Source organism: Hyperolius riggenbachi, chromosome 7 (genome assembly GCF_040937935.1).
Source record: "Hyperolius riggenbachi isolate aHypRig1 chromosome 7, aHypRig1.pri, whole genome shotgun sequence".
NCBI classification, from domain to species: Eukaryota; Metazoa; Chordata; class Amphibia; order Anura; family Hyperoliidae; genus Hyperolius; species Hyperolius riggenbachi.
The window spans coordinates 74143001-74168888 of NC_090652.1; the positions used below are offsets into that span (position 1 = coordinate 74143001).

The 25888-nt window shown below is 45.2% G+C and overlaps 1 protein-coding gene across 1 annotated transcript in view; it reads left to right on the forward strand.

The window, feature by feature from the left end:
- Nucleotides 1-23079, forward strand: part of ITGAL (integrin subunit alpha L) — a 98407-nt gene extending 75328 nt beyond the window's left edge. The window contains exons 24-30 of the mRNA XM_068244118.1: nucleotides 1655-1727; nucleotides 12326-12433; nucleotides 12521-12604; nucleotides 12681-12761; nucleotides 13625-13720; nucleotides 17686-17796; nucleotides 19353-23079. Of these exons, the coding sequence (XP_068100219.1) occupies nucleotides 1655-1727; nucleotides 12326-12433; nucleotides 12521-12604; nucleotides 12681-12761; nucleotides 13625-13720; nucleotides 17686-17796; nucleotides 19353-19580 (781 nt within the window). The 3' untranslated portion in view covers nucleotides 19581-23079. The remainder of the gene's footprint in view (nucleotides 1-1654; nucleotides 1728-12325; nucleotides 12434-12520; nucleotides 12605-12680; nucleotides 12762-13624; nucleotides 13721-17685; nucleotides 17797-19352) is intronic.
- The last annotated feature ends 2809 nt before the right edge of the window (nucleotides 23080-25888 follow it).

Below are 25888 nucleotides of genomic sequence, written 5' to 3' on the forward strand. Positions count from 1 at the left end.
GAAGTGTTAAGTAACAGCTTAAGCAAACTCATCTGTGTAGGGAGGTGATAGAACTCTACTGAAAGAACCTGCTAGAGATGGAAGTGCTTTATGAGTGCTGGTGAAACATTCTTAGAGGGCGAGGAACTTTCTCAGAAGATGAATGGATTTCTCCAACAATTTTTCAGTGAGGTCAATGAGGATAAACCTCTTTTAAGGAACAGGAGCTCTGATCGCTAATCAAATATCTTCTGTAACAAGGGGCTAGGTCTGTAAACACAAGAATCAGTTGTGTTACCTCTGCTCAGGGAAGAAGTTGGTTGGAAGACTAGAGATGTTTAACTGGGATTTTGGGATGAAGAGGGAGATTATAGAGAGAATATGCGGACAACATGAAGTAAATATACAAAATCTGGGATTATAAGGGTTGGTGGGGGGAGAGGTGCTAGCTAAAGGGTAAAAAATTGGTTAAACTTTCACATGTTTATTTAAGTCTTACAAAAATCCATATGGTAGCCACCAGACCTTATTTAAAGGACACTTTGAGTGAGAGGGATATGGAGGCTGCCATATTTATTTCCTTTTAAGCAATACCAGTTGCCAGCATACAGCAGATCAGAGTTTTCTGGCATTATTTTCAGATCTGACGAAATTAGCTGCATTCTTGTTTCTGGTGTGATTCAGACACTTCTTTAAAGGGGAACTGAAGTAAGAAGTATACGGAGGCTGCCATATTTATTTCCTTTTAATCAATACCAGTTGCCTGGCAGCCCTGCTGGTCTATTTCTCTGCAGTAGTATCTGAATAACACCAGAAACAAGCATGCAGCCAGTCTTGTCAGATCTGACTTTAAAGTCTGAAACACCTCATCTGCTGCATGCTTGTTCAGGGGCTATGGCTAATAGTATTAGAGGCAGAGGATCAGCAGGGCTGCCAGGCAACTGGTATTGCTTAAAAGGAAATAAACATGGCAGCCTCCATATACCTCTCTCTTCAGTTGTCTTTTAACCACATAGATCAGCAGAGCTGCCAGGCAAATGGTATTGTTTTAAAGGAAATAAATATGGCACCTTTAGGGCTGGTTCACACGACGTCTGCGCGGTGTCGCGTTTGATGACGTGCGGCGGCTGCGCGGTCAGGCTTTCAGCAGCCGTCGCGTTCGGATGCGGTCGTGATTTTCTTCCCCCAGGGGGACATTACCCGTCGCGGTTGGCCGCCCCTGGAAGCTACATGTAGCTTCCAGGGGTACCTCGAACGCAAGCGAAAATCGGGACCCGAACGCCGCGTTCGTGTAAACGCGTGCAAAAGCTCGGTGCAAAACGCTCCCATTCACTTGAATGGGAGCGTTTAACGCGACGTTCCAAACCCTTTGCGGTAAACGCTCCGCAAGCATCCGTCTGAACCAGTCCTTAACATGGCAGCAGAAGGGGTAGAGGATTTTTCCCAAAATGTAGCTATACAACACCTGTTGGCTGCACATACCAACACTAATCCTTTGTCTTGGAGCTAATTAACTCCTGGGCATTTTCTAGCAGAACAAGGATGTATGTATTTTTTAACTTTGATAACCATTTATATCTGTTCTGATGACATAAGCAGGAGTGTCACTAGTTCCACTATGGGGTCTGTTCCTCTCTATCTGTAAATGTTTTATGTATGTTGTGCTTTCTTACAGCCTGGAAAATTCCACAAAATATCTTAACTACACTGAAAAAGAAGAGCAAAGAATTATGACTCACGGATACGAGGTGACTTCAGTGTGGGGGGCGAGTGTGGGGATGTCGCTAGAAGACTCGATTACTGCCAATCTTATAATGGCAGTACGTCCATGTAGCGAATATTAGATTGCACAGTGTATTGAACTTTCTTGCTTATTATTTTAAACCTGACAATCCCCCGACTCTATTGCCCCCTACAGCATAAAGATATACCGTCTGTCAGGCTTACCTTCTGGGGCTTCTCTCTCTCTGTGCCCTCAGTGTCAGTCCTCCATTTTCCAGCTAGCTTCTACCAGAGCTGTCATCCTAATCCCGTTTTTAAACTTTTTATTTTACTTCCTATTATAAAGGTAATGAAAATAACATCCTGATGGCAGCCATTGACCATGCTTTACCTCTTTGATGTCCTATATAACGGCCATTCCACTGTACTCTCCAGTACTCGTCCCCAGCATGGAGAATCATTGCTCTGCTTGACGTTCCATAAATGCTTAATATATGCTCTGCAGGGGAGTACATGTTAAAGAGAATCTGTATTGTTAAAATCGCACAAAAGTAAACATACCAGTGCGTTAGGGGACATCTCCTATTACCCTCTGTCACAATTTCGCCGCTCCTCGCCGCATTAAAAGTGGTTAAAAACAGTTTTAAAAAGTTTGTTTATAAACAAACAAAATGGCCACCAAAACAGGAAGTAGGTTGATGTACAGTATGTCCACACATAGAAAATACATCCATACACAAGCAGGCTGTATACAGCCTTCCTTTTGAATCTCAAGAGATCATTGTGTGTTTCTTTCCCCCTGCAGTTCTCATGAACTGAAGTTTCAGGCTGCTCATTTCTTCCTGCAAACAGCTTTGCCCTTGTCTGTAATTCTTCAGTATGTGAAAGCCCAGCCAGCTCAGAGGACGATTTATCCAGCTTGTAAAAGAGAGAAGAGAGAAGCTGCCCTAATCTAAATAATACACAGGCAGTGTGCATAGAGGGGCCAGGAAGGGGGAGTTCATAGCAGAACCACAACACTGAAGAACTTGGCAGCCTTCCAGACACAGGCCGACAAGTCTGACAGGGGAAAAATACATTGATTTATTACAGAGACAGTGATAGTATAAAGTATGCAGTAAGCCAGAACACATTAGAATAGCTTTTTGAACTTGTAGGATGATAAAAAACAGGATGCAATTTTTGTTCTGGAGCCTCTTTAACTAGATTACATGCTAACTTTCAGCAACATTTGACATGACATCATGCATTGTTACAATTCTGATTTTGGATTCTACTGCTATGTGATGAGGGAGTACAAATGTAAGCCCAGGTCCCTATAGTTTTAGAAACTGCAAGAGACAGTTACAGCCCTGTAAATACACACACAAGCAAGACCATCAATCTACTGCACCTTATGAGACCCAGTCCACCCATGGAGTGCTGTAGGCTGCTGTTTTCTTTGTGGGCCATGCACAGCCAGGGTCGGGCTGAAGCATAGGCTGGAGAGGCTCCAGCCTCAGGGCGCAGTGTAGGAGGGGGCGCAGATTTCATTCAGCTGTCATTCCTAATTGTGTTTGAAGCAGAAATAAATAAGAAAAGGGGATACATAGCAGTGACTGCAAGCCAGATAACTAGATATTAAGGTGTTGGGGAGGTTGTGGGCCCTGTGGCCCTCTTAGTCTAATAGCAATCAGTGTGTGATGGCTGGAGTGGGAGGGATGGAGGGGCGCACTTTGGTGTCTCAGCCTTGGGTGCTGGAGGACCTTGTCCCGGCTCTGTGCACAGCCAATCTATATACAGCAATAGTCTATATATATTGAGTATATTGGTTGGCTTGCTGCACAAATCTGCTTGTGTGTGTAAAAATTAGCGCTTTGGCCGCAGGGTGAAGCTGAAAAACGGCTCACCCTGTCAGGAACCGGCCCCACAGCAAGCCTGCAGAGACAGTTCCCTTCTGGGGGTTTCGACAAGGGCGAGAGGGGAAGCAGCCTTATTCCAGCTAACACAAGGATGTCGCCCCTAAACACCACTCTGCCACCACCACCAGCCGTCCACGACGGTGCTGCTAGACACTTCGACTGGCGTTTACGTACGTTGGGTCAGCTTTAGGCCAATAGACAAAAACATAGTACGTAGTAAAAGCATAGTACATCAGAAGACAGGCTTATTAAAGGGAACCTTTACCGTGCAGGAAAAAAAGTTTCACTTACCTGGGGCTTTCCCAAGCCTCCTGCAGCCGTCCTGTGCCCGCGTAGCTCCTCCAGTGTCCTACGGTCCCCCGCCGCGGCTTGGTTTCGTTTTCGGCCGACTGTCAGTCGTCCTCCTAGTCTTCCGCATTCCCCGACGTAAAGCGCGTCATGCGCAGGCGCAAAGCCTGCGTATGACGCGCTTTATGGCGCGTTACGGCAGGGAATGCGGAAGAATAGGACGCCTGGCAGTCGGCCGAAAACGAAACTAAGCCGCGGCGGGGGACCGGAGGACACTGGAGGAGCTGCGCGGGCACAGGATGGCTGCAGGAGGCTTGGGAAAGCCCCAGGTAAGTGAAACTTTTTTTGCTGCATGGTTAAGGGGACCATACACCTATCGATTTTCCCGCCGATATACAGCCGTTTCGATCACAGTGATCGAAACGGCTGTGAAATCGCCGCGGAAAGAACAATGGATTTCCATCCGAAATCCATCGTTCCCGTCAACTCCCGTCGATTCATCAGTGCGGAATATTTTTTTCGAGCACCGGCGGGTCGGGAGTGCGTCAATAGCGGCGATCGAATGCCCGACGACCGACGCAATACAGCGGGTATACATTACCTGTTCCGCCGGCGCGAGTCCCACTGTCACCGCTGCTCCGTCTCCGCGCTGGTCTGGTCTTCGGCATGCTTCACTTCTTCCTGCTTGGCAGGAAGTTTAAACAGTAGAGCGCCCTCTACTGTTTAAACTTCCTGCCGGGCAGGAAGAAGTGAAGCATTCTGGAGACCAGACCAGCGCAGAGACGGAGCAGCGGTGTCAGCGGGACTCGTGCCGGCGGAACAGGTAATGTATGCGGGGCGGGGAGCGGCGGCAGCACCACCACCACCACCACCACAGATTGTGAACGGTTTCAGGCTGAAATCTGTTCACAATCTGTTTGCAGTAAAGGTGGCCATACGATCCCTCTCTGATCAGATTCGATCAGAGAGGGATCTAATTGTTGGTCGAATCTGATGGCAAATCGACCAGTGTATGGCCACCTTTAAGGTTCCCTTTAAATAAAGATTTAATATTACAAAAGTGCAGAAAGAAATATATACACAGATATTTACAAGAAAATAAAGTAAAAAGTACAAAGGCAAACAACAAGACAGTTTGCAAAAAATAAAACGGGAATAAACGAAGAATCCATTTACCAGCACGAAGGTCTGAACTGGGTTTTGCGGGAGGACGCAGCCAGTCAGAATCCAGGGTAGTCCTAGCTTCTTGCTATCTCCTGGGGAACTACAAGTTCTGAATCTTCCATGCTGACTTTTTATAGGAAGTTGTGAAGCCTGAGGCTATCCAATGTTCAGATCCAGAAATAATCGAATTTCCTCAAATGCTGACATCATGGTTTGCAAAGACCTTTGCAGATAACCGCAAGCTGTAGATATTACAAATGTCACAGTTTCCTGTCCTGCTTCAACCTTCCCAGACTCTAGACTTTAGACAGTCCTATTGTGTATTTGGAACAACAGGTGGCTGTATATGTGTATACAGACTTCAAAAGCGATGCAAACACCTTTCAAGCACATCAGACTATTTCTGACAAATGGTTGGGTAATTGTCTAATTAACCGTTTCCTTGCGCTGGAGGCCAGGAAGATATTTCCTAATTCACACAATGTCCAGGTTTCTTTGGGTTATTCAACTTCGCTGGTCTATTCCAATTAGATTCACAGCCCCTTTACAGAAAAAATGCAGATTTACCTTTCACAGGTGACAGAGACATACTGAATTAGGCAGCCCATTCAAGATCGCTTCCTACTTCACCCAGTGTCCAGGTGACAATTATTTCTAAAGCCAGCAGCCAGACTGGCTTCTAATAGACATACAAGTCTAAGTTAGTATTTGCCTTCCACAGCAGACATAAAATGAAAAAAATATGGGTCACCAATGGGAGGCAAGGAAATGGGTGTGAACAATGGGGGCCTCATCAAAGTTTTGCTTGGGGGGCGGCGAAGTCCACAAGGACCAACACACTCAGGGATTTCTTCCAAAACTCATAGAAATCTTTATTACAGAATCTTCAAAATCATAAACCTTAAAATATGTGAGCCGTCACAGGGACAATCCAGCAAAATAGGATAACCGCCAAAGATGATCACTGTCCATCGAAAGCCTGGTCCCCAAGCAGACGGAGTATTTATAGCAGTTGCGTAGACAAAGGTCACCATCATATAAATGTCCAATCATCACGGGGACAGACATTGGCCAAGAGCTGTTTCGTGCGTCCAGCCCGTCTTCAAGTCAAGTAAAGTGCACTTTACTTGGCTTGAAGATAAGCTGGACGCCCAGCCTGGAGACCGCACTTGGACATTTAATGGAGGTGGGCATGATTCAGAGCCGGGACAAGGTCCTCCAGCACCCAAGGCTGAGACACCAAAGTGCCCCCCTCCACCCCTCCCTCTCCAGCCGTCACACACTGATTGCTATTGAACTAAGAGGCATCCCAGGGCCCCCAATGCCTTAATCTCTATTTATCTGGCTTGCAGTCACTGCCATGTATTCCCTTTTCTTATTTCTCTCTGCTTCGAACACAAGAGGGGATTGACAGCTGAGTGATTTGTGCACCCCCTCCTACACTTCGCCCTGAGGCTGGAGCCTCTCTCGCCTCTGCCTCAGCCCTGGAATGATTTGTAGTTATGCCTCTGAGTTAGCGCTTAAAGACCTACATCTTCCCTGGGTGTAGTATAGACCCCATTACAATCTCTATCACCACCAGTCTATATGCAGTGACAGCCAGTAGATGCAGCATACATACGTGTGTCCTGAGGTAACATTCACTTCATTAATACTGTTTCCCAGGGTCGTCTCCAGGACAGCAACCCAGATGAGAGATTACCCTTCCACCTACTATTGGACAGGAAGAGGTTAATCCATGGAACCAGGCAGGGTGTATATATATATCTGCCCCTACCAGACATACCTCAGTTTTATTCCTGTCCACGGACGGAGGAGGTCATGGATTTTCTGAGGGCTGACGCCAGATGGTGGGGTCCTGAAGCGGGGGTCTTCCGTGCATGCTGGCCAGAGCGGATCAGCTAGGGAGAGCGGCCGTCTCCCTGTCGTTACAGTTTGTGAAATGTCCAGCCGCTTTGAACACGTAGACGCGCGGGCAGGGCGGCTGTGATTGGCTGGGAGAGTCAAATGACTCTTCATGACGTCGGCAGGTCCTGGAGCGGAAGATTGACCAGGGAACGCGCTGTGATTCGCGGCGGCGGCAGGGGGCGGCAGCAGGACACGCCCCCTAGTCTTGCCGGAAGCCGGGTTAGCGTGGCCACGAGGGGAGGAGGAATTAACCCCTTCAGCGCCGGAGGCTTCAGAGTGGGATGCGCAATGATGTTCCAGGAACCCTAAGGTTGGTTATGGTTGCTGGGAGGGAATTTTTGGATGCGCACATACCAGTTCCTTTTAAAAGCGTCTTCCTCTGCTGGATCATTTTGTGGTAAGCCAGCATGGAGACATCTGAAAGCACACCGGACGCTGGGGCAGTGGTATGTGCTGTGATTTATGACTGCACATGTGTGTGTATATATATATATATATATGTGTATATATATATATATATATATATATGTGATTATATATGTAGTTTCTGTGAACAGGTTGGGCTCATTGGTTCTTTTTCTCCCATTACTTTTTCAGCCAAAAATTGACAAGGCTGCCAGGGGGAAGGAACCCAAAAAGGGTAGCCAGAGTCAGGCTCGCCCCTCCGGCGATTCAGCTGCTACCCCTATGACATCTGTAGCTGTTGCAATGCCAGAGCAAAAAAGAGATAAGAAGAAATGTGTTTTATGTGCTGCTTAAATACCTCAAGCTTCTAGTAAGCCTCTATGTCAATCCTGTGTCCAGGAGATGATTAAGGAGGAATCCCCTTCTATATTTAAGGATCTTATGGGCTGGATGAAGTCGGAAGTAGCATCAACCTTACAGGCGTTTAAAGAGACTCCAGTTTGTCCCTCTACTTCCGCTACTACCAGTACTTCTCCTGCCTCTAATCCTGTTCAAAATTCCCCTAATAGGATATCAGGATCCACGCCAGTCACAGTGTCCCCGAGGGTATCTGCTCAGCCACTACAGATGCTACAGCCAGTTAGAAGGAGGCATCATGCTGAGAACTCTGAGATAGAACTTTCAGAGGGGGAGATCTCTTCCTTAGAGGAAATGTCTGATTCTGATGAGGAGGAGGAAAGACCTATGGAGGGGATTAAAGTGCAAAGATTTGCCTTCGCCACTGAGAATATGGATAGTTTGTTATGTGCTATGTATGCGACTATGGACATTAAGGAGGAGGAGCGTAATCTGTCCACATTGGATAAGATGTACCAAAGTTTAGCAGAAGGCAAGAAAAGTTTCATTCCTGTTCATAACTCCCTAAAAGAAATGATTAAAAAAGAATGGGAATTCCCAGAGAAAAGAGCCTTCTGGCCCAGATCTATGGGTAGAAGATATCCCTTTAGACCAGAAGACCAGAAGTATTGGGGCCCGGTCCCAAAAGTAGATCCTGCCCTGTCTAGAGTTTCTCGAAGATCAGCTTTGCAGTTTGAGGACTTTGGTGTATTGAAAGATCCACTGGATAAGAAGGTTGATAATCTTCTAAGGAGAGCGTGGGAGTCGGCCACCCTTAATTTCTTACCGGGCATTGCAGCCACAGCTTTTTCTAGGTCACTTAAAGTTTGGTTGTCGCAGTTAGAAATGCATATTGCAGGAGGTTCTTCCAGAGAAGTTATCTTGAAATCTTTGCCTAATATATTTCATGCTGTAAATTATCTCTGTGACGCTGCAGATGACTCAGTTCGGTTAACAGCAAGAACAGCAGCCTTAGCAAACTCTGCACGGAGAGGAATATGGGTCAGAACATGGAATGGAGATACATCATCTAAGGTGAAGTTGTGTGGAGTACCTTGTGAAGGCGCTTTGTTGTTTGGCACCAAGCTAGATGAGACATTGGATAGAACAGCAGACAACAAGAAGAACTTCCCGGAAAGAAAGAAAGTGTTTAGGTTTAAACGGTCCTTTCGCTCATCAGGAGGTCAAGATCCAAACTACAGGTCCAATAGGAGGCAGTGGAGACCACAAAAGGATCAGAAAGGGAAGCCCTCCACCCCCTTCATGCATAATCCCTCTAATCAACCAAAGAAGCAATGACGCCAGGATACCAGTAGGGGGAAGACTGGCACACTTCTTCGAGAACTGGGAGTCCCTATTCCAGAACGAATGGTTGCTGAAGATCATTTTGGAAGGTTACAGGCTAGAATTTACAGAAGTCCCCCCAACCAGATTCTTTCTGACATCACTTCCCCTATCTCAAGCAATGTCCTCAGCTCTAAAGGTGGCTGTGTCAGATCTGTTGGAGAAAAGAGTCATAAGGCAAGTTCCTCGATGCCAAGAAGGGAGAGGATTCTACTCGCCAATCTTTCTAGTACAAAAACAAGGAGGCGATTACAGGCTTATTCTCAACCTGAAGCTTCTCAACAAATCCATCAAATACAGGAAGTTCAAGATGGACAACATCCGCTCAGTGCTGAGCCTACTACAAAAGGATGCATTTATGATGTCTCTGGACCTCCAAGACGCTTACTTACATCTACCGATCCATCTGGACCACAGGCGTACCTGAGGTTTGCGGTCCGTCATCACGAAGAGGTAAGGCATTACCAGTTCACGGCATTACCATTTGGCTTGTCATCTGCCCCCTGGCTTTTTACAAAAATAATGACTGAAGTGTTAGCCTATCTGAGACTGAATAATGTACAGGTGATTGCCTACCTGGATGACCTGTTCTTTTGGGGGGACTCCGCTTTGGCGGTTACTACAAGGGTCCAGACCTCACTGGAGGTGCTGGAATCCCTGGGTTGGATTATTAACTGGAAAAAGTCTTCTTGGGAGCCATCACAAACTATTTTGTTCTTAGGCTTTATTATTAACACTGTCAATCAGAAAGTTTATCTACCTTCACCCAAAAAAGACTTGTTACTAACAAATGTTTTCTCCTTTCAGGAAGTTTCTACCATCTCCATAAGGGGCGCTATGTCCTTACTAGGACTTATGACATCCTCATTCCCGGCTGTCCAGTGGGGCCAACTGCATTCCAGACAGCTCCAACTGTGGATTTTGCAGGTTTGGAACAGGGGAGTCAGAAATCTGGACAAAAAGGTGTTCATCCCCTATTACATAAAAACCTTGCTTCAGTGGTGGTCGGAACCAAGTCAGCTCACAGTGGGTTGCCTGTGGGACTTTCCAACCCAGAGGATCATCACTACAGACGCCAGCAGTTGGGGGTGGGGTGCTCATATGGACAGTTCACCAATCCAGGGGACCTGGGACAGTTCCTTGAGGCTAGCACACTCCAACATCAGGGAGCTGGAGGCAGTGAGACAAGCTTTGTTGCATTTTCAGGATCAGATAAGATTTCAGCATGTAACCATCAGGTCAGACAACAGCACAGTTGTAGCTTACCTAAATCATCAAGGGGGAACAAGGAGCAGGACCATCATGATGAGAGCAGAGAGGATCCTCTTATGGGCGGAAAAGAATTTAGCTTCGTTAAAAGCAGTACATCTCAGGGGTATGTTGAATCAAGTAGCAGACTTTCTCAGCAGGTCAGAACTGAATCAGGACAGTTGGTCCCTGAATCAGGAAGTCTTTCTAGAAATAGTGTCCGACTGGGGAATGCCGACCATAGATCTTTTTGCAAGCAAGCAGAATGCCAAGTGTCAGATGTTTTGTTCCCTGTGCCCGAGCGACAAGCCCTGGGCAGTGGACGTTTTCTCACTCAGATGGAACTTCCCTCTTCTATATGTGTTCCCTCCTTTCAATCTGATTTCCAGGACTCTCAACAAGATCAACCGGGATGGTTCGGTGGCAATAATGATCGTTCCTTTTTGGCCAAAGAGATCGTGGTTTTCACTGCTGAGGAAGCTAGCTGTAGCGGAGCCAATACTGCTGCCAGATCGCCAGGACTTGCTGACGCAAGGTCCAGTCTGCCACCCTCAGGTAAAGATGTTGCATCTATCAGCCTGGATGCTGAGAGTGAACTCCTGAGAGGTAAGGGATTTTCTAAAGACCTGACAGAGACTTTGTTACTGAGCAGGAAAATGGTTACGAGAAAGATATATCTCAAGGCTTGGCGTGTTTATAACAATTGGTGTATGGAGAATAGTAGGAACAGAGAGGAATCCTACTCTGCTTTGGAGTTTCTGCAGTCTGGCCTGAAAAAAGGACTGAGTGCAAGTACTCTGAAAGTACAAACTGCGGCTCTCAGTGTTTTTTTGCAGAGAAAACTGTCAGAAGATGAGTTTTTCATTCGCTTCTTTAGAGCAGTGAACAGAATTAGGCCGGTGATTAGAAGTCAGGTTCCACCTTGGGACTTAAATCTGGTTCTGCAAGCACTCATGGATGAACCTTTTGAACCATTAGAGGAGATTTCAGAAAAATTATTGACTTTAAAGACTGCCTTCTTGTTGGCCATTTCCTCTGCAAGACGTGTGGGGGAGATACAGGCCTTATCCATTGCTGAACCTTACTGTATCATTTCAGAGGATAGAGTGACTCTTAAGCTTGATGCAGCTTTCTTGCCTAAAGTGTGTTCTCGTTTCCACAGGTCTCAGGAGATATATCTACCATCATTTTGTAATGAGCCATCTAATGATAAAGAGAGACGGTTGCACTGTCTTGATGTTAGACGTTGTGTTATCAAGTACTTGGAGGTTACAAAACCTTGGAGGAAATCTCAGGCATTGTTTGTTCTTTTTTCAGGTATCAATAGAGGTGGTCAGGCCTCTAAGGCTACCATCGCAAGATGGATTAGACAGGCTATCGTTCTAGCTTACCAATCTCAGGGCAAGGAAATACCGAGTATTGTTAGAGCTCACTCGACTCGATCCATTTCCGCCTCTTGGGCGGAGAAGGCTGGAGTATCGATTGATCAAATTTGCAGGGCAGCTACTTGGTCTAATAGAAATACTTTTGTAAAACATTATAAGCTGGATTTAGATTCTAGGAGGGACTTGACCTTTGGAAGGAGAGTTCTTCATGCTGTGGTCCCACCCTAATGCTATGTAATCTTTGATTCTCATCTGGGTTGCTGTCCTGGAGACGACCCTGGGAAAGACACTGAGTTACTTACCGGTAACGTCTTTTCCAGGAGTCGGAAGGACAGCACCCTTACTACCCGCCCTAAGTGGGTTATTTGTATTTGTAAATAAAGTTTGTTGAAGCAGTATTTATGATATCTTTGTTATTTCTGAGGTATGTCTGGTAGGGGCAGATATATATATACACCCTTCCTGGTTCCATGGATTAACCTCTTCCTGTCCAATAGTAGGTGGAAGGGTAATCTCTCATCTGGGTTGCTGTCCTTCCGACTCCTGGAAAAGACGTTACCGGTAAGTAACTCAGTGTCTTTCCAGATAGAGAACCTGGCAGTCAGTGGTGTTCCTGCATATTTCAACGTGACGGTGATGAGCCCTCCAGCAGAGATATGTGGCCTGACCTGGGACTACTGTTTGACGATCTGGGTAAACACAAGCATACATTGCTATATACCGTATGTGGCACGCTGTTACCTCTAGCATGTAGATTCATTATATGCACTGTGTGTTTAGGCCTCCAATGGAAGCTGTGAACAGCTAATGCCTTCAAAGAGCCCTAAAGAATGCAATGGGCCATCAGAATCCTGGGAAAACAAGGTATAGTGTGAGATGGCGGTTTTGTGGACTGTTGTCATGGTGATGAGACTGTGATATCATAGATCTTCTTCCACAGACGTTCCAGTGTACGATGGAGCCACGCAGTACAGTGAGAATACAAATGACAGGAGTGCTGAAGCCAGCTCATGCCTGGAAGGTAAGAATATGTTCTGCAGTCACATCAATGACCTGAGGGTGTAGCCTAAATGTATATTACATGCAGGGCTGCATTTACAACTCAGGAGCCTGTAGGCACCGGAGTTATGGTGCCCTAAACTCCCCCCACCACACAGACCACACCCCCAAGTAAAAATATTGTGAACTCTAATCCCTGGGGAAAGTCAAGTCACTAACTGTCTTTAGAATCTTACACTCTAATCCCTGCATCATGTTACTAAACTGTCCTTAGGATCTTTCACTTTAATCACGTCTCATGTCACTAAGGGATAACATGAGACAGTGATTAGCGTGTAAGATTCTAAGGACAGTTAGCGACATGACGCAGGGATTACGGTTCAAAGGGAGGCCTGGCAGAAGGATGTTGCAGTATGACCTCATCAAGCGAGGACCCTTATAATTCAGAAGAATGCCGCCTGTATGCAGAGCAGAGCCGCCACTAGCAGGACGGAGGGTGAGTGCTGCTGCCTGCACCTCTATCGGAGGGAGGGTAGCAGAGGGGAGGCTGAGGCTATGCACGTTGCAGGGAAGGGAGTGCTGCAGCAGCGTTTCTGCATCAAGAGGTAGAAAGAGAGGGCAGAGGGTCATCATTCAAGGAGGGGTCCAGCCTCTCCTACATAAGGTGTCTGTAGGCAGGAGCCTACACTGCCTTATGGTAAATCTGGCCATATGTGTAATAACCTTACCTTGCCCCTGTATGCCTACTGGCAGCAGCACTTATCTGTGACTGGTGTTGATGCAGGAAGTGCAACAAATTCTTGTTCATCGCCTCACTTCCTGTCACCAAGCTGAGGTTGAGGCTTGGAAAACAATAACACCCAAACATTTATGTGTGAATTCCAGGAAAAGAAGTCTGAAAATCTTCGTAGTGCAGTGATGATCAGGTACAACGAGGAACAATATCACAGCTTAATGGGGATTACTTACCATAATACACAGGTGAGTAACATCACACGAGTAATATGTAATGTGTCATGTCACATGTACGATCCATTAATACTTTACCACCAGTCACATGACAAAGACTGAAGACCAATGACTTTTCTGTATCATGCTGTGACATCACTCTTATGTTTCATGACTGGTAGTATGACATGCTGCAGGGTTACTAAACACACCCTGGCCCATATGCAATTCACTTTTTTCTCCTAAGTTTTCTCCTAGGTCCTATTTTCAAACTTGTCTATAAAATGCCTTTTAAACCACCAACAAACAAGAAAACACTCAAAATAATTTTGATAGTACTTTTTCAACTATTTTTTATACTAAAAAATTATTTTAAATAGAAGATGAAAAATTATCTCCTAGGAAAAAACACCGTAGATATAGTTAATTGCATATGAGCCCTTGTGTTGATGAAGTATACCTACACTGAGTGGCCCAAAAAATAGACACACCTTCTAATAACGAGTTGGTCCAACTTTAGCTCTGATCACAGCTGATAGTCTTCTTGGCATGGACTCAACAAGATGCTGATACTGTTGCTGAGGAATGTTGGCTCATGGTGACATAATGGCAGCTCAAAGTTGGGTCTGATTGGATGGTGGCATTTTCCAAGCTTTGAAGTGACCTTTTGACTTCGTCCCACAAATGCTCAATAGGACTAAAGGGTTCCCGAGGTGAGAGGTATATGGAGGCCGCCGTATGTATTTCCTTTTAAACAATACTAGTTGCCTGGCAGTCCCCCTGACCCTGTGTCTCTAGTACTTTTAGCCATAGACCCTGAACAGGCATGCAGCAGATCAGGGACTCTGAGTCAGCTGACTCAGGTTTTACTGGAATAGCCATATGCTTGTTCCAGGGTTTTGATTCAGACACTAGATATGCCAGAAGATCAACAGGGCTTCCAGGCAACTGGCATAGTTTGCAAAAGTTTTTAACGAAAAGACACAGGGTTTTAAAAGAACAATCTCACTCTTTATTTTTCAATCACAAGTCTTTTAGGTTGTGGGTACAAGGTGTAGACATCATTTAGAAGTCCAATTCACAAAAAGACTGCCTGCAGTCTCTTTTTGCTGGACTTTTGCATATATAGTGCACTACTTTGGGGTGGAACTGAACTACTTGTAAACAATGCCAGTTGGTATAGCCAAGATAAAATACAAGGAAATAAATATGGCAGCCTCCATATCCCTCTCACATCGGGTTCCCTTTAAGGTCAGGGGACTGAGCTGGCCATGGAAGCAGGTTAAACTCTGATTGATGTTCCTCAAACCAATTTGAGACCTATCGAGCATGGTGGCAAGGGCCCACAACAGGTGTCTTTTCCTATCTTTCTGATACCAAGTGGCACTTTTGATGGTCTCCTGCTGCTAAAGCCCATCCTTTGCAAAGTCCGTCATGTTGTTTGTTAGGATATGCTTTGTGATGCACCTGTATTGAATTTGGCTGTAATTTGTTGTGTTGTTGTCCTTCTGTTGCTGCGGACTATGCCTGCTACTCGCCTTTCACCTCTTTCGTTCGCCAGCCTTTTTCAACCAGAATAATCCTTATCACTTGAAGTTTTTAATTTTTTTTCCTCAACTGTCACTCTGTAAACACCCAAGATACTGTTGGGTGAGAAAATCCTAAAAGAGTTGTCGTTTCAGAGATGCTAGCACCAGCTCTTCTTAAGTCACTTAAATCTTTAGTCTTACCCATTTTGACAATAACTTCAGTGGTAACTACATCGTCCAAAGCGGAGCTTTCTTATATAAGCAACTCTGCATTATTATGTTACTCTGCGTCACTGTTGGACTGGTTTACTTTCAAGTAGGGGTGTCTAATTTTTTGGCCTCTCTAATGTACTTCTATTACCTGGGTTCTCAAGTTTCTTCAGATGGTTGTTGCCACCTAATATACTAAGCCCAAAGGTACAGCTACAGTGGGATGCGAAAGTTTGGGCAACCTTGTTAATTGTCCAGATTTTCCTGTATAAATCATTGGTTGTTACGATAAAAAATGTCAGTTAAATATATCATATGGGAAGCACACACACAGTGATATTTGAGAAGTGAAATGTAGTTTATTGGATTTACAGAAAGTGTGCAATAATCATTTAAATAAAATTAGGCAGGTGCATAAATTCATGTTATTTGATTCCAAAACCTTTAGAACTAATTATTGGAACTCAAATTTGGTTTGGTAAGCTCAGTGACCCCTGACCTACATACACAGGCGAATCCAATAATGAGCAAGAGTATTTAAGGGGGTCAATTGTAAGTTTCCCTCCTCTTTTCATTTTCTCTAAAGAGTAGCAACATGGGCGTCTCAAAACAACTCTCGAATGACCCTAAGACAAAGATTGTTCACCATCATGGTTTAGGGGAAGGATACAGAAATCTGTCTCAGAGATTTCAGCTGTCTGTTTCCACAGTTAGCAACATATTGAGGAAATGGAAGACCACAGGCTCAGTTCAAGTTAAGGCTCGAAGTGGCAGACCAAGAAAAATCTCGGATAAACAGAAGCAACGAATGGTGAGAACAGTCAGTCAACCCACAGACCAGCACCAAAGACCTACAACATAATCTTGCTGCAGGTGGAGTCACTGTGCATCGTTCAACCATTCGGCGCACTTTACACAAGGAGATGCTGTATGCGAGAGTGATGCAGAGAAAGCCTTTTCCCCGCCCACAGCACAAACAGAGCCGCTTGAGGTGTGCTAAAGCACATTTGGACAAGCCAGCTTAATTTTGCAATAAGGTGCTGTGGACTAATGAAACTAAAATGTAGTTATTTGGGCAACAAGGGGTGTTATGCATGGAGGAAAACGAACACAGCATTCCAAGAAAAACACCTGCTACCTACAGTAAAATATGCTGTTGGTTCCATCATGCTGTGGGGCTGTGGCCAGTGCAGGGACTGGGAATTTTGTCAAAGTTGCGGGACGCATGGATTCCACTCAGTATCAGCAGATTCTGGAGACCAATGTCCAGGAATCAGTGAAAAAGCTGTGCCGGGGCTGGATTTTTCAACAAGACAACGACCCTAAACACTGCTCAAAATCCACTAAGGCATTCATGCAGAGGAACAAGTACAATGTCCTGGAATGGCCATCTCAGTCCGCAGACCTGAATATAATTGAAAATCTGTGGTGTGAGCAGAGGTGTATCTAGAGGGGTGCAGGCATGGCTCATGCCATGGGTGCCACGCTTGCCCCTGTGCTGCCCCCCATGTCCGCCCGTCTGCTGCAGCGCCATGCCTGCCCCCATGCCTCCCCATCACTCAGACCTCAAATCATATCAATTCTGTTTTCTACAGAACATGGCCACTTAATGTATGTATGTAGGGCGCACTTGGCTTAGTGTTAGAAAACAGAACAGAGAGGAAATAAGAAGAGAGATCTCCAAAAAAGTAACTTTGGCAATATCCCGAGCGCAACTTCAGTGTTTGCCATAGGCTCTATATTACCCAGATACGCCCCTGGGTGTGAGTTAAAGAGAGCTGTCCATGGTCAGAAGCCGTCAAACCTGAATGAACTAGAGATGTTTTGTACAGAGGATACCTTCAACCAGAATCCAGACTCTCATTGGAACCTACAGGAAGCGTTTAGAGGCTGTAATGTCTGCAAAAGGAGGATCTACTAAATACTGATTTCATTTCTTTTTCGTGCTGCCCAAATTTATGCACCTGCCTATTTTTGTTTAAACAATTATTGCACACTTTCTGTAAATCCAATAAACTTCATTTCACATCTCAAATATCACTGTGTGTGTCTCCAATATGATATATTTAACTGACATTTTTTATCGTAACAACCAACAATTTATACAGGAAAATCATGGCGATTAACAAGGTTGCCCAGACTTTCGCATCCCACTGTAGCTATCCCTGTAACATTGATACACAAGGAATGTTTTTAGACCACTCCGTCTGTTGGTCAGGTGGCTTGGGGTATAATGAATAACCAGTTCTTTTACCATAGGTGGTGACGCAAGTGGATCTTGTGGTTATTCCAAACCAAATCCCCCTAATAGTGGGTAGTGCTGTTGGTGGATTTGTACTTCTGATTGTGATCTGCGGGCTGCTCTACAAGGTGAGTGACCTGTAGTGGCCATACTGGCATTTACAGCACTGTTTTCTGCTGCTTCTCTGCTCTACACCAGTTCTGTTTCAAAGGCTAATAATGCAGGTTCCAGGCCAATGCAAAGACAGGAAACAGATTGATGCCAGGTAAAGCCGTGATGGCAAATAATTTATTATAATAATGGTGATTGTGCAGAAGGAGGCAGAGATTCATGCTCACCTCTTATCATTGTTTGTCTGAATTTATCACTCGGTTTCTGATATGAAACACAAATTTCATCCAGCTTAGAGGGACAGTATATCACCAGCCCCAAACCGCCCATGAGGTGGGGTGAGGCAGGTTCCGGGGGGGGGGGGGGGGGGGCGGCGAGCTGGAGGGGGTAGCAGCCAGGAACGAGGAGCAGCGGGCACAGCGGTGGGTGAGGGTGGTCAGACCCCCTCCCTCACCTGGGGCTCCCCCTCCAGCTATTTGTGCATCATTTAATTTGTGTAAGGCAGCAATGGAAGCAATGACTAATTCCGTGATCCAGTGCTGCATCCACCGCTCGCCTAATTTCCTGCAATGCTGCCCACTGTACTTCCGCAGTACAGTCAGCGGCATTGCAGGAAGTGATGCGAGCGGTGGAACGCAGCGTGGTTCCCGGAATTAGGTTAATGCTGTGCAAATATCTGGAGCCGGAGAGCAGATGGGGGAGCCCCAGGTGAGGTAGGGGGGGGGTCCGACCCTCCTCCCCACCGCTGTGCCCGCTGCTACCCCTTCCAGGCTACCTATACTGGGGGCTATTATACTACCTGGGGGGGGGGGGGGGGGGGCAGGCAGGCGCATCCTCACATATTTGCCTTGGGCGGCAAAAATTCTAGACCCGGCCCTGTATATCACTACATACAAGGGGAAAGGAGAGATTCAATGTTCTGTGTGGAGTTGGATTTTGGAGATACAGTAGGGGAAGAGGGCATTTGGTAGTCTGAATACCTCTACAACTCCACTATCTATAGAAATTTACAGTAAACTATTGTACCATGTTATGCATGGGTTGTAAATCAGGAGGGTACCAGTTCTTGTCCCACTTAAAATATTCAGAGTAAGCTTTCAGTCTAAGACCTTCTTCAGGCTCTTATGCCATCCTTACGGCTTTTTATGGAATAATTAACACATTGATGTGTTTGTGGCAGAGATGTGAGGCCTAATATAGATACTTAGACCACTGTAGAATTATGTGGTCATTCAAATCTGTCAGTAGTCATTTGGGTTTAAAATGCAGAGTTGTTTTTGAGCAACATTCTGTGGCCACCACCATTGTGTCCTCAGCCTAGACCAGAGGTTCAGTCAGGCTCACATTATCACACGCACACTATCGATTGATATTTGCCAATGCCAACACATCTAATTGCTTCACATGTGATTACATACTCAGTTATTGGTAACTTGCAATCAGCATGCAGCAGAATTCACATGCGAGTCTTGGATAATTTGATTTGATCGGAAGTCAATATTAGTCTTTGTGTATTAGACCTTATCATTTGCTGTACAGTGTCCCACTCTTCCTTTATTCCTGTTTTCTGCAGTGTGGTTTCTTCAAGAGTTACAAAGACCGGATGGCAGAAGAGACCGATGACCTCCAACAGCCAGGGACAAATGCAGCTGACCCACAACAGCCAGAGACTACCTCTAAGGACCTCCAGCAGCAGATGACCCCCAATGGGGAAGGAACAAAGGAGGCCACAGAGAAACCTCAGGAGACATCAGAAAGTCCATTACTTGGCAGTCCCCCCAATAATGACCACAGTCAATAACTGTCCATTAGGAGACGCAATGTCCCTGCACTGTAACTTGCCATGTTGACTTACCTATATCAGCATGCCATTTATCAACTGCAGGAATTCCCTTTGGATCTGATACCATTTCTAGTCATTATGGAGACTCAAGTAGGATCCAAACTCCCACCTGCTATTCTACATATTACGCAAATGCTCTATGATAAGTCATTCAATGAATTTTCAATTTAAAGGGTTACATTTTAAATCTGAAGTCTGCACAGCAGCCATTTCAGTGTGATGTACAATCTGGTTCATACAACTGCCAACAAAATGAAATAATGAACATTTAAACTTGTGAGTAGGGTTGGCAATGCTTATGAGAGCTCATGGAGAAGCATGTGATTAGTTTGATCAGCTGATATATTTGTAAGGTTCTGATTTGCTGTGATGACTTAAAGCTTTGGCTGCATTCCAATAGCTGTTTGACTGCTTTATTTGAAAATAAAGCATTCAAACAAAATTTACTCAAATAACTTTTTTATGCAAAAATAAAAACATCAATACAAAGAGGATACAGGCAGGTTCGAAGTAGGCTTGGTGCAATATGTACTCATGTTTATCTCATCATGTCATTGATTGAAAACTGAAATTGAAAAGTTAATTCAAAAAATAATTAAGAGATAATTGTATGTGTAGTAGCAGTGGAATATAAAAATCTTCTAATGTATCGTTCCTATTTAACTCCCAAAAAATTGAAATAAGTTCTCTGACATCTGCACAGCAGCCATGTCAATGTGGCATAAGATCAGGTTCAGTCAGCACCCAACCAAATTACCTGATTCCTTTTTAGCTGAAAAAAAACAACCCACAAACTTATGGGAATGTTCAAATGGACAGTTTAAAATGCACAGGCTCGGTGGATACATAAGCTTTTCACATAGCAGGTGATCACAGTTCTCAAATGCTGCATCTGGCACGTGATAGGGTCCTGCTGGATCAGAGTATTCCCTCTCGGGCAATCCCAAAACCCTGTGAGGAGGAGGTAGGGCAGCAATCCTATATTACTCATCCAATTGTGTTCTTCATACCGTACAACAGTTTATAACTAGTGATGAGCACAAATTTCACATAATCCTAACTTCGCATTGTAATTCGCAATTACTATGTAAAATCGTAATGTGAAATTTCAGGAAAAATCAGAACTCATTTTGGTAACGAAATTGTGTAATTACAGTTACTAATTACTACGTAATTGACTTGTGGTTAATAGCAAAGCCCCCATAAATGCTATAGAATTAAAAAAAAAAAGACCTTGTAGTTTTTGTGAAAATCCCTGTACTCTCCGCTCTTCTGTCACTCCTCGCACTGGCCACTCCTCTCTCACTCCCTGCACTAGCCGCTCATCTCTGTCACTCCCTGCCCTGGCTGCTCCTTTCTATCACTCCCTGCACTGGCCACTCATCTCGGTCACTCCCTGCCCTGGCTGCTCCTTTCTATCACTCCCTGCACTGGCCACTCCTCTCTCACTCCCCGCACTGGCCACTCCTCTCTCACTCCCCGCACTGGCCACTCCTCTCTCACTCCCCGCACTGGCCTCTCCTCTCTCACTCCCTGCACTTGGCCACGCTCTCACTCCCTGCACTGGCCGCTCCTCTCGGTCACTCCCCACACTTGGCCGCTCCTCTCGGTCACTCCCCACACTTGGCCGCGCCTCTCTATCAATCCTGTCACTCCCTCCACTGGCTGCCCATGGCAAAAGATATAGTTCAAGCTTACAAACTTACAATGCATACTAGTTCCCTGTGTTTTTTTCTCTGCTGTGATTGTGATCGCTCAACAATTTGTACCATATGTATATATAGTACCATATAATTTACAGTATAGGATACCACTTTGCGTACAGGATGGACTGGAGCGATGCCAGCCAGTGTACTGGTAATGCTGCCCACCCAGTAACCTGACCTCTGTTTTCACCTTTTTATTTTATGTGCAAAGTGTCAGATTATATAGGTTTTTTTTTTTATCTGTTTTTTTTTTTTTTATCTTAATTGTGTCTGTACATGTTTTTGTAGATATGCATTGTCCTATATTGTGAAATATTATATCTAAAATGAACCTGTGTACTTTTGAGAAATCTGACCAATGCTATTAACACGTTCCATTTTTCCCAGTCATGAAAAATTATGTTGCTTGGGTAAATAAATCAAGATAATAGAGGCAGTAGAGTGTTGTACCGTGTTAGTCATCAGTGAAAGCAAGAAGTTGATATCATCCCGACTTAAAACTTATTTTATATATACTTCTTTTCTATATCCCACCCCATTCAATGTTATTAAAAACTGATCAGAACGTCTTACAACGAGTAATTGAGAAATACCTGGGGAAAAAAAAAAATCACCCAAAATTCTATCATAAATTAAATTATCTATCTATCTATCTATCTATCTATCTATCTATCTATCTATCTATCTACACACACACACACACACACTCTAGGTCTGTGTCGAATCCCCCATCCCTTCTCCTCCACTCCCCTCCCACTCTCTGCTGCAGTGTCACCACGCATGCGTGCACCTGCCGCGTGCACGACACCCGCTAACCTGCTGTACGCCCGGCCGCCCGCTGACACGCCGCCTGCTCGGCTCCCTGGTCCCACGCTATCCCTGTGTAGCGTTGTCCGTGCTGCGCAGTGCGCACAACGGTTCAGCACAGACAATGCTACACAGGGACAGCGCACGGACACAGGGTTTTATTATAGAGGATATATATATATTTTATTTTTCTATACAGCCGATCATTTTAACTGAAAAAATGGGAAAATCATTTGATTGTATGGTGTGTGGCCACTTTTGGCAGTGGGGAACGGTGATTACACAAGGATCTCAGCTCACAAGATGACTGAGAAAATTATGTGAGACTCGCCTACCTGCTGCACCTCACTTAAAAAAAGCTTGTGATTGCATCTGCCCATTATTCGAGCGCTGCATACTTGTGCAGTTAGTCAATTCTGGTGCAGCGTCTGTTTGGAAGCGCTGCCATTCCCTTCTGCTGTGCAAAAACGTACGTATACTCCAGGCTAGCTTCCTCTATGGGCGTCAGCTTGCATTCAAATTTTAGAATTTAGATTACTGTTCAGCACATAATTTGCATTTGATTTGTATTCAAGGTGTGTTAGCCTCAGGGGGGCTGTGCACATCTCTGGAGCCTTCATTTTGCTTGCAGCCAGGCTCATTGCCTGCTGTCTTTCTGTCTTTTAAACAAATGTGTGTGTCCAGTTATACAAATGTTAAATATTGTACGCTTTAACACTTCGTTATCGTTTTTCTCCTGGCGGATTCAAAGCGGTTGAGAGTTGCAGCCACCAAGGGTGCAGTGTTAAAGAGTCTTGCCCAAGAACTCCTTTCTGAGTAGGTACTGGCTAATTGAACGGGAAGAGCTGAGATTCAAAACCTGGTTGGCTGTGTCAGAGGTTAAACCCTTTACCAGTACACTAGTATTTATGATTGTATCTGAAGAGAGGAAGCACCCTAATTAACCAGTTTATGGGAACAATTCTTAATTACCTTCTGATTACTTTTGATCCTGCAAATCTGATCGAATGATCACATCTGAGGAAAATATTGTACCGTTAATAGGTACCTTTAGGCTAGTTTCTGTCTAGTGGTGGCTGCGCAGACTGTTGTATCACAGCTTTGTTTTACCTTTGCAAAGCACCTCAACCTGTTCCTCAAATCAAGAATATTGCTCTGGTAATCAACTCACTGTGGGCGTGTTTTTGACAACTTGTAAGTTATTGTTTTTGTACAATGTTGTGGCTTTTTAATAAACTGTGTCTATGAAACTCTGAGATTGCTTTCATTATGCTTTCCCCCTGCACAACTACATCCATCTAGCCAAGCATAGTGTACAGCTGCCTCAACATAGTACAACTACAACAATCCAGCACAGCGTAGTGTACAGCCGCCCCAGCACAGCACAACTACATCCATTCAGCACAGCATAGTGTCAGACACCCCAGGACAGCACAACTACATCCACCCATCACAGCATAGTGTACAGCTTCCCCAACATAGTACAACTACAATAATCCAGCACAGCATAGTGTACAGCCACCCCAGCACAACTACATCCATACAGCATAGTGTACAGCCGCCCCAGCACAGCACAACTACATCCATACAGCGTAGCGTAGTGTAGTGTACAGCCGCCACAGCACAAATACAACCATCCAGCACAGCATAATGTAAGACACCCCAGGACAGCACAACTACATCCACCCAGCACAGCACAGTGTACAGCTTCCCCAACATAGTGCAACTACAATTATCCAGCATATTGTACAGCCGCCCCAGCACAGCACAACTACATCCATCCAGCACAGCATAGTGTCAGACACCCCAGAACAGCACAACTACATCCATCCAGCACAGCATAGTGTAGTGTAGTGTACAGCCGCCACAGCACAACTACATCCACCCATCACAGCATAGTGTACAGCTTCCCCAACATAGTACAACTACAATAATCCAGCACAGCATAGTGTACAGCCACCCCAGCACAACTACATCCATCCAGCACAGCATAGTGTACAGCTTCCCCAACATAGTACAACTACAGTAATCCAGCACAGCATAGTGTACAGCTTCCCCAACATAGTACAACTACAATAATCCAGCACAGTGTACAGCTTCCCCAACATAGTACAACTACAATAATCCAGCACAGCATAGTGTACAGCCACCCCAGCACAACTACATCCATCCAGCACAGCATAGTGTACAGCTTCCCCAACATAGTACAACTACAGTAATCCAGCACAGCATAGTGTACAGCTTCCCCAACATAGTACAACTACAATAATCCAGCACAGTGTACAGCTTCCCCAACATAGTACAACTACAATAATCCAGCACAGCACAACTCCATCCATCCATCCAGCACAGCATAGTGTACAGCCGCCCCAGCACAGCATAACTACAAGCATCCAGCACAGCATAGTGTACAGCTTCCCCAACATAGTACAACTACAATAATCCAGCACAGCATAGTGTACAGCTTCCCCAACATAGTACAACTACAACAATCCAGCACAGCATAGTGTACAGCCGCCTCAACATAGTATAAAATAAAGCCACCCTAGCATAGTAAAGCAGGGATGGTAATTGAAGCAATTAGCTGGGCCTTTTGATTGCATTTAAGGGTGCCTACTCCCTGCCAATAGGAGTAGTGAGCAGCACGGTGTACTGGAAAGGTAACAATGGGAGTAGTGAGCAGCACGGTGCACTGAAGAGGTAACCAGCCTTTCCAGCTGACACATTACCTTCCTTCTCCATGGCTCCCTGTGCAGTTGTGGCTCTCATGACATGACCCACAACATTACGGCATTTGTACAAGCAGTCAGGAAACAGAGGTGCGGTTTACTGAGGAGACAGGCTGATGGATGGAGAAAGGATTCCAGGAAGACACGCAAATTATTCACTTTAGAATGTTCCACTCTGCATGGTGGGGGGGGGGGGGGGGGGGGGAGAGAAGAGTGGCAGCACACCTTGGCTAATTAATACTGCCATCTGGGGGCCACACCTGACTACCTAATACTATTACCTGGGATGAAGGAAGCACACCTGCACACTATCCAATACCACTATCTAGGGGCACACCTGCTCTCCTAATTCTAATACGTTGGGGCTAATACTGCTAACTGGGTGTACACATTGCTGCCTAATCAGGCTGCATACAGACTACCCAATAATACTGGAAGCACATGGCTTCTTACCATAGCTCTGGTTGCTAATGTCATCTGTTCTTTCTTTTATCTGAGCCTGAACCTACAGCCTCCCAAAACAGCATAATGTACGGCTATCCAACATGGTAAAACCGAGTGTCCCAAAACAGCACAATGTACAGCAATATCCAGAACACCACAATGTACAGCCATTCAACATGGTAACAGCCTCCCAAATCAGCATAATGTACAGCAATATCCAACACAGCACAATGTACAGCCATTCAACATGGTAAAACCTACAGCCTCCCAAAACAGCATAATGTACAGCAATATCCAACACAGCTCAATGTACAGCCATCCAACATGGTAAAACCTACAGCCTCCTAAAACAGCACAATGTACAGCCATCCAACATGGTAACAGCCTCCCAAAACAGCATAATGTACAGCAATATCCAACACAGCACAATGTGCAGCCATCCAGCATGGTAACAGCCTCCCAAAACAGCATAATATACAACAATATCCAACATGGTAAAAACTACAACCTGCCAAAACATCACAATGTACAACCACCCAACATGTTAACAGCCTCCCAAAACAGCATAATGTACAGCAAT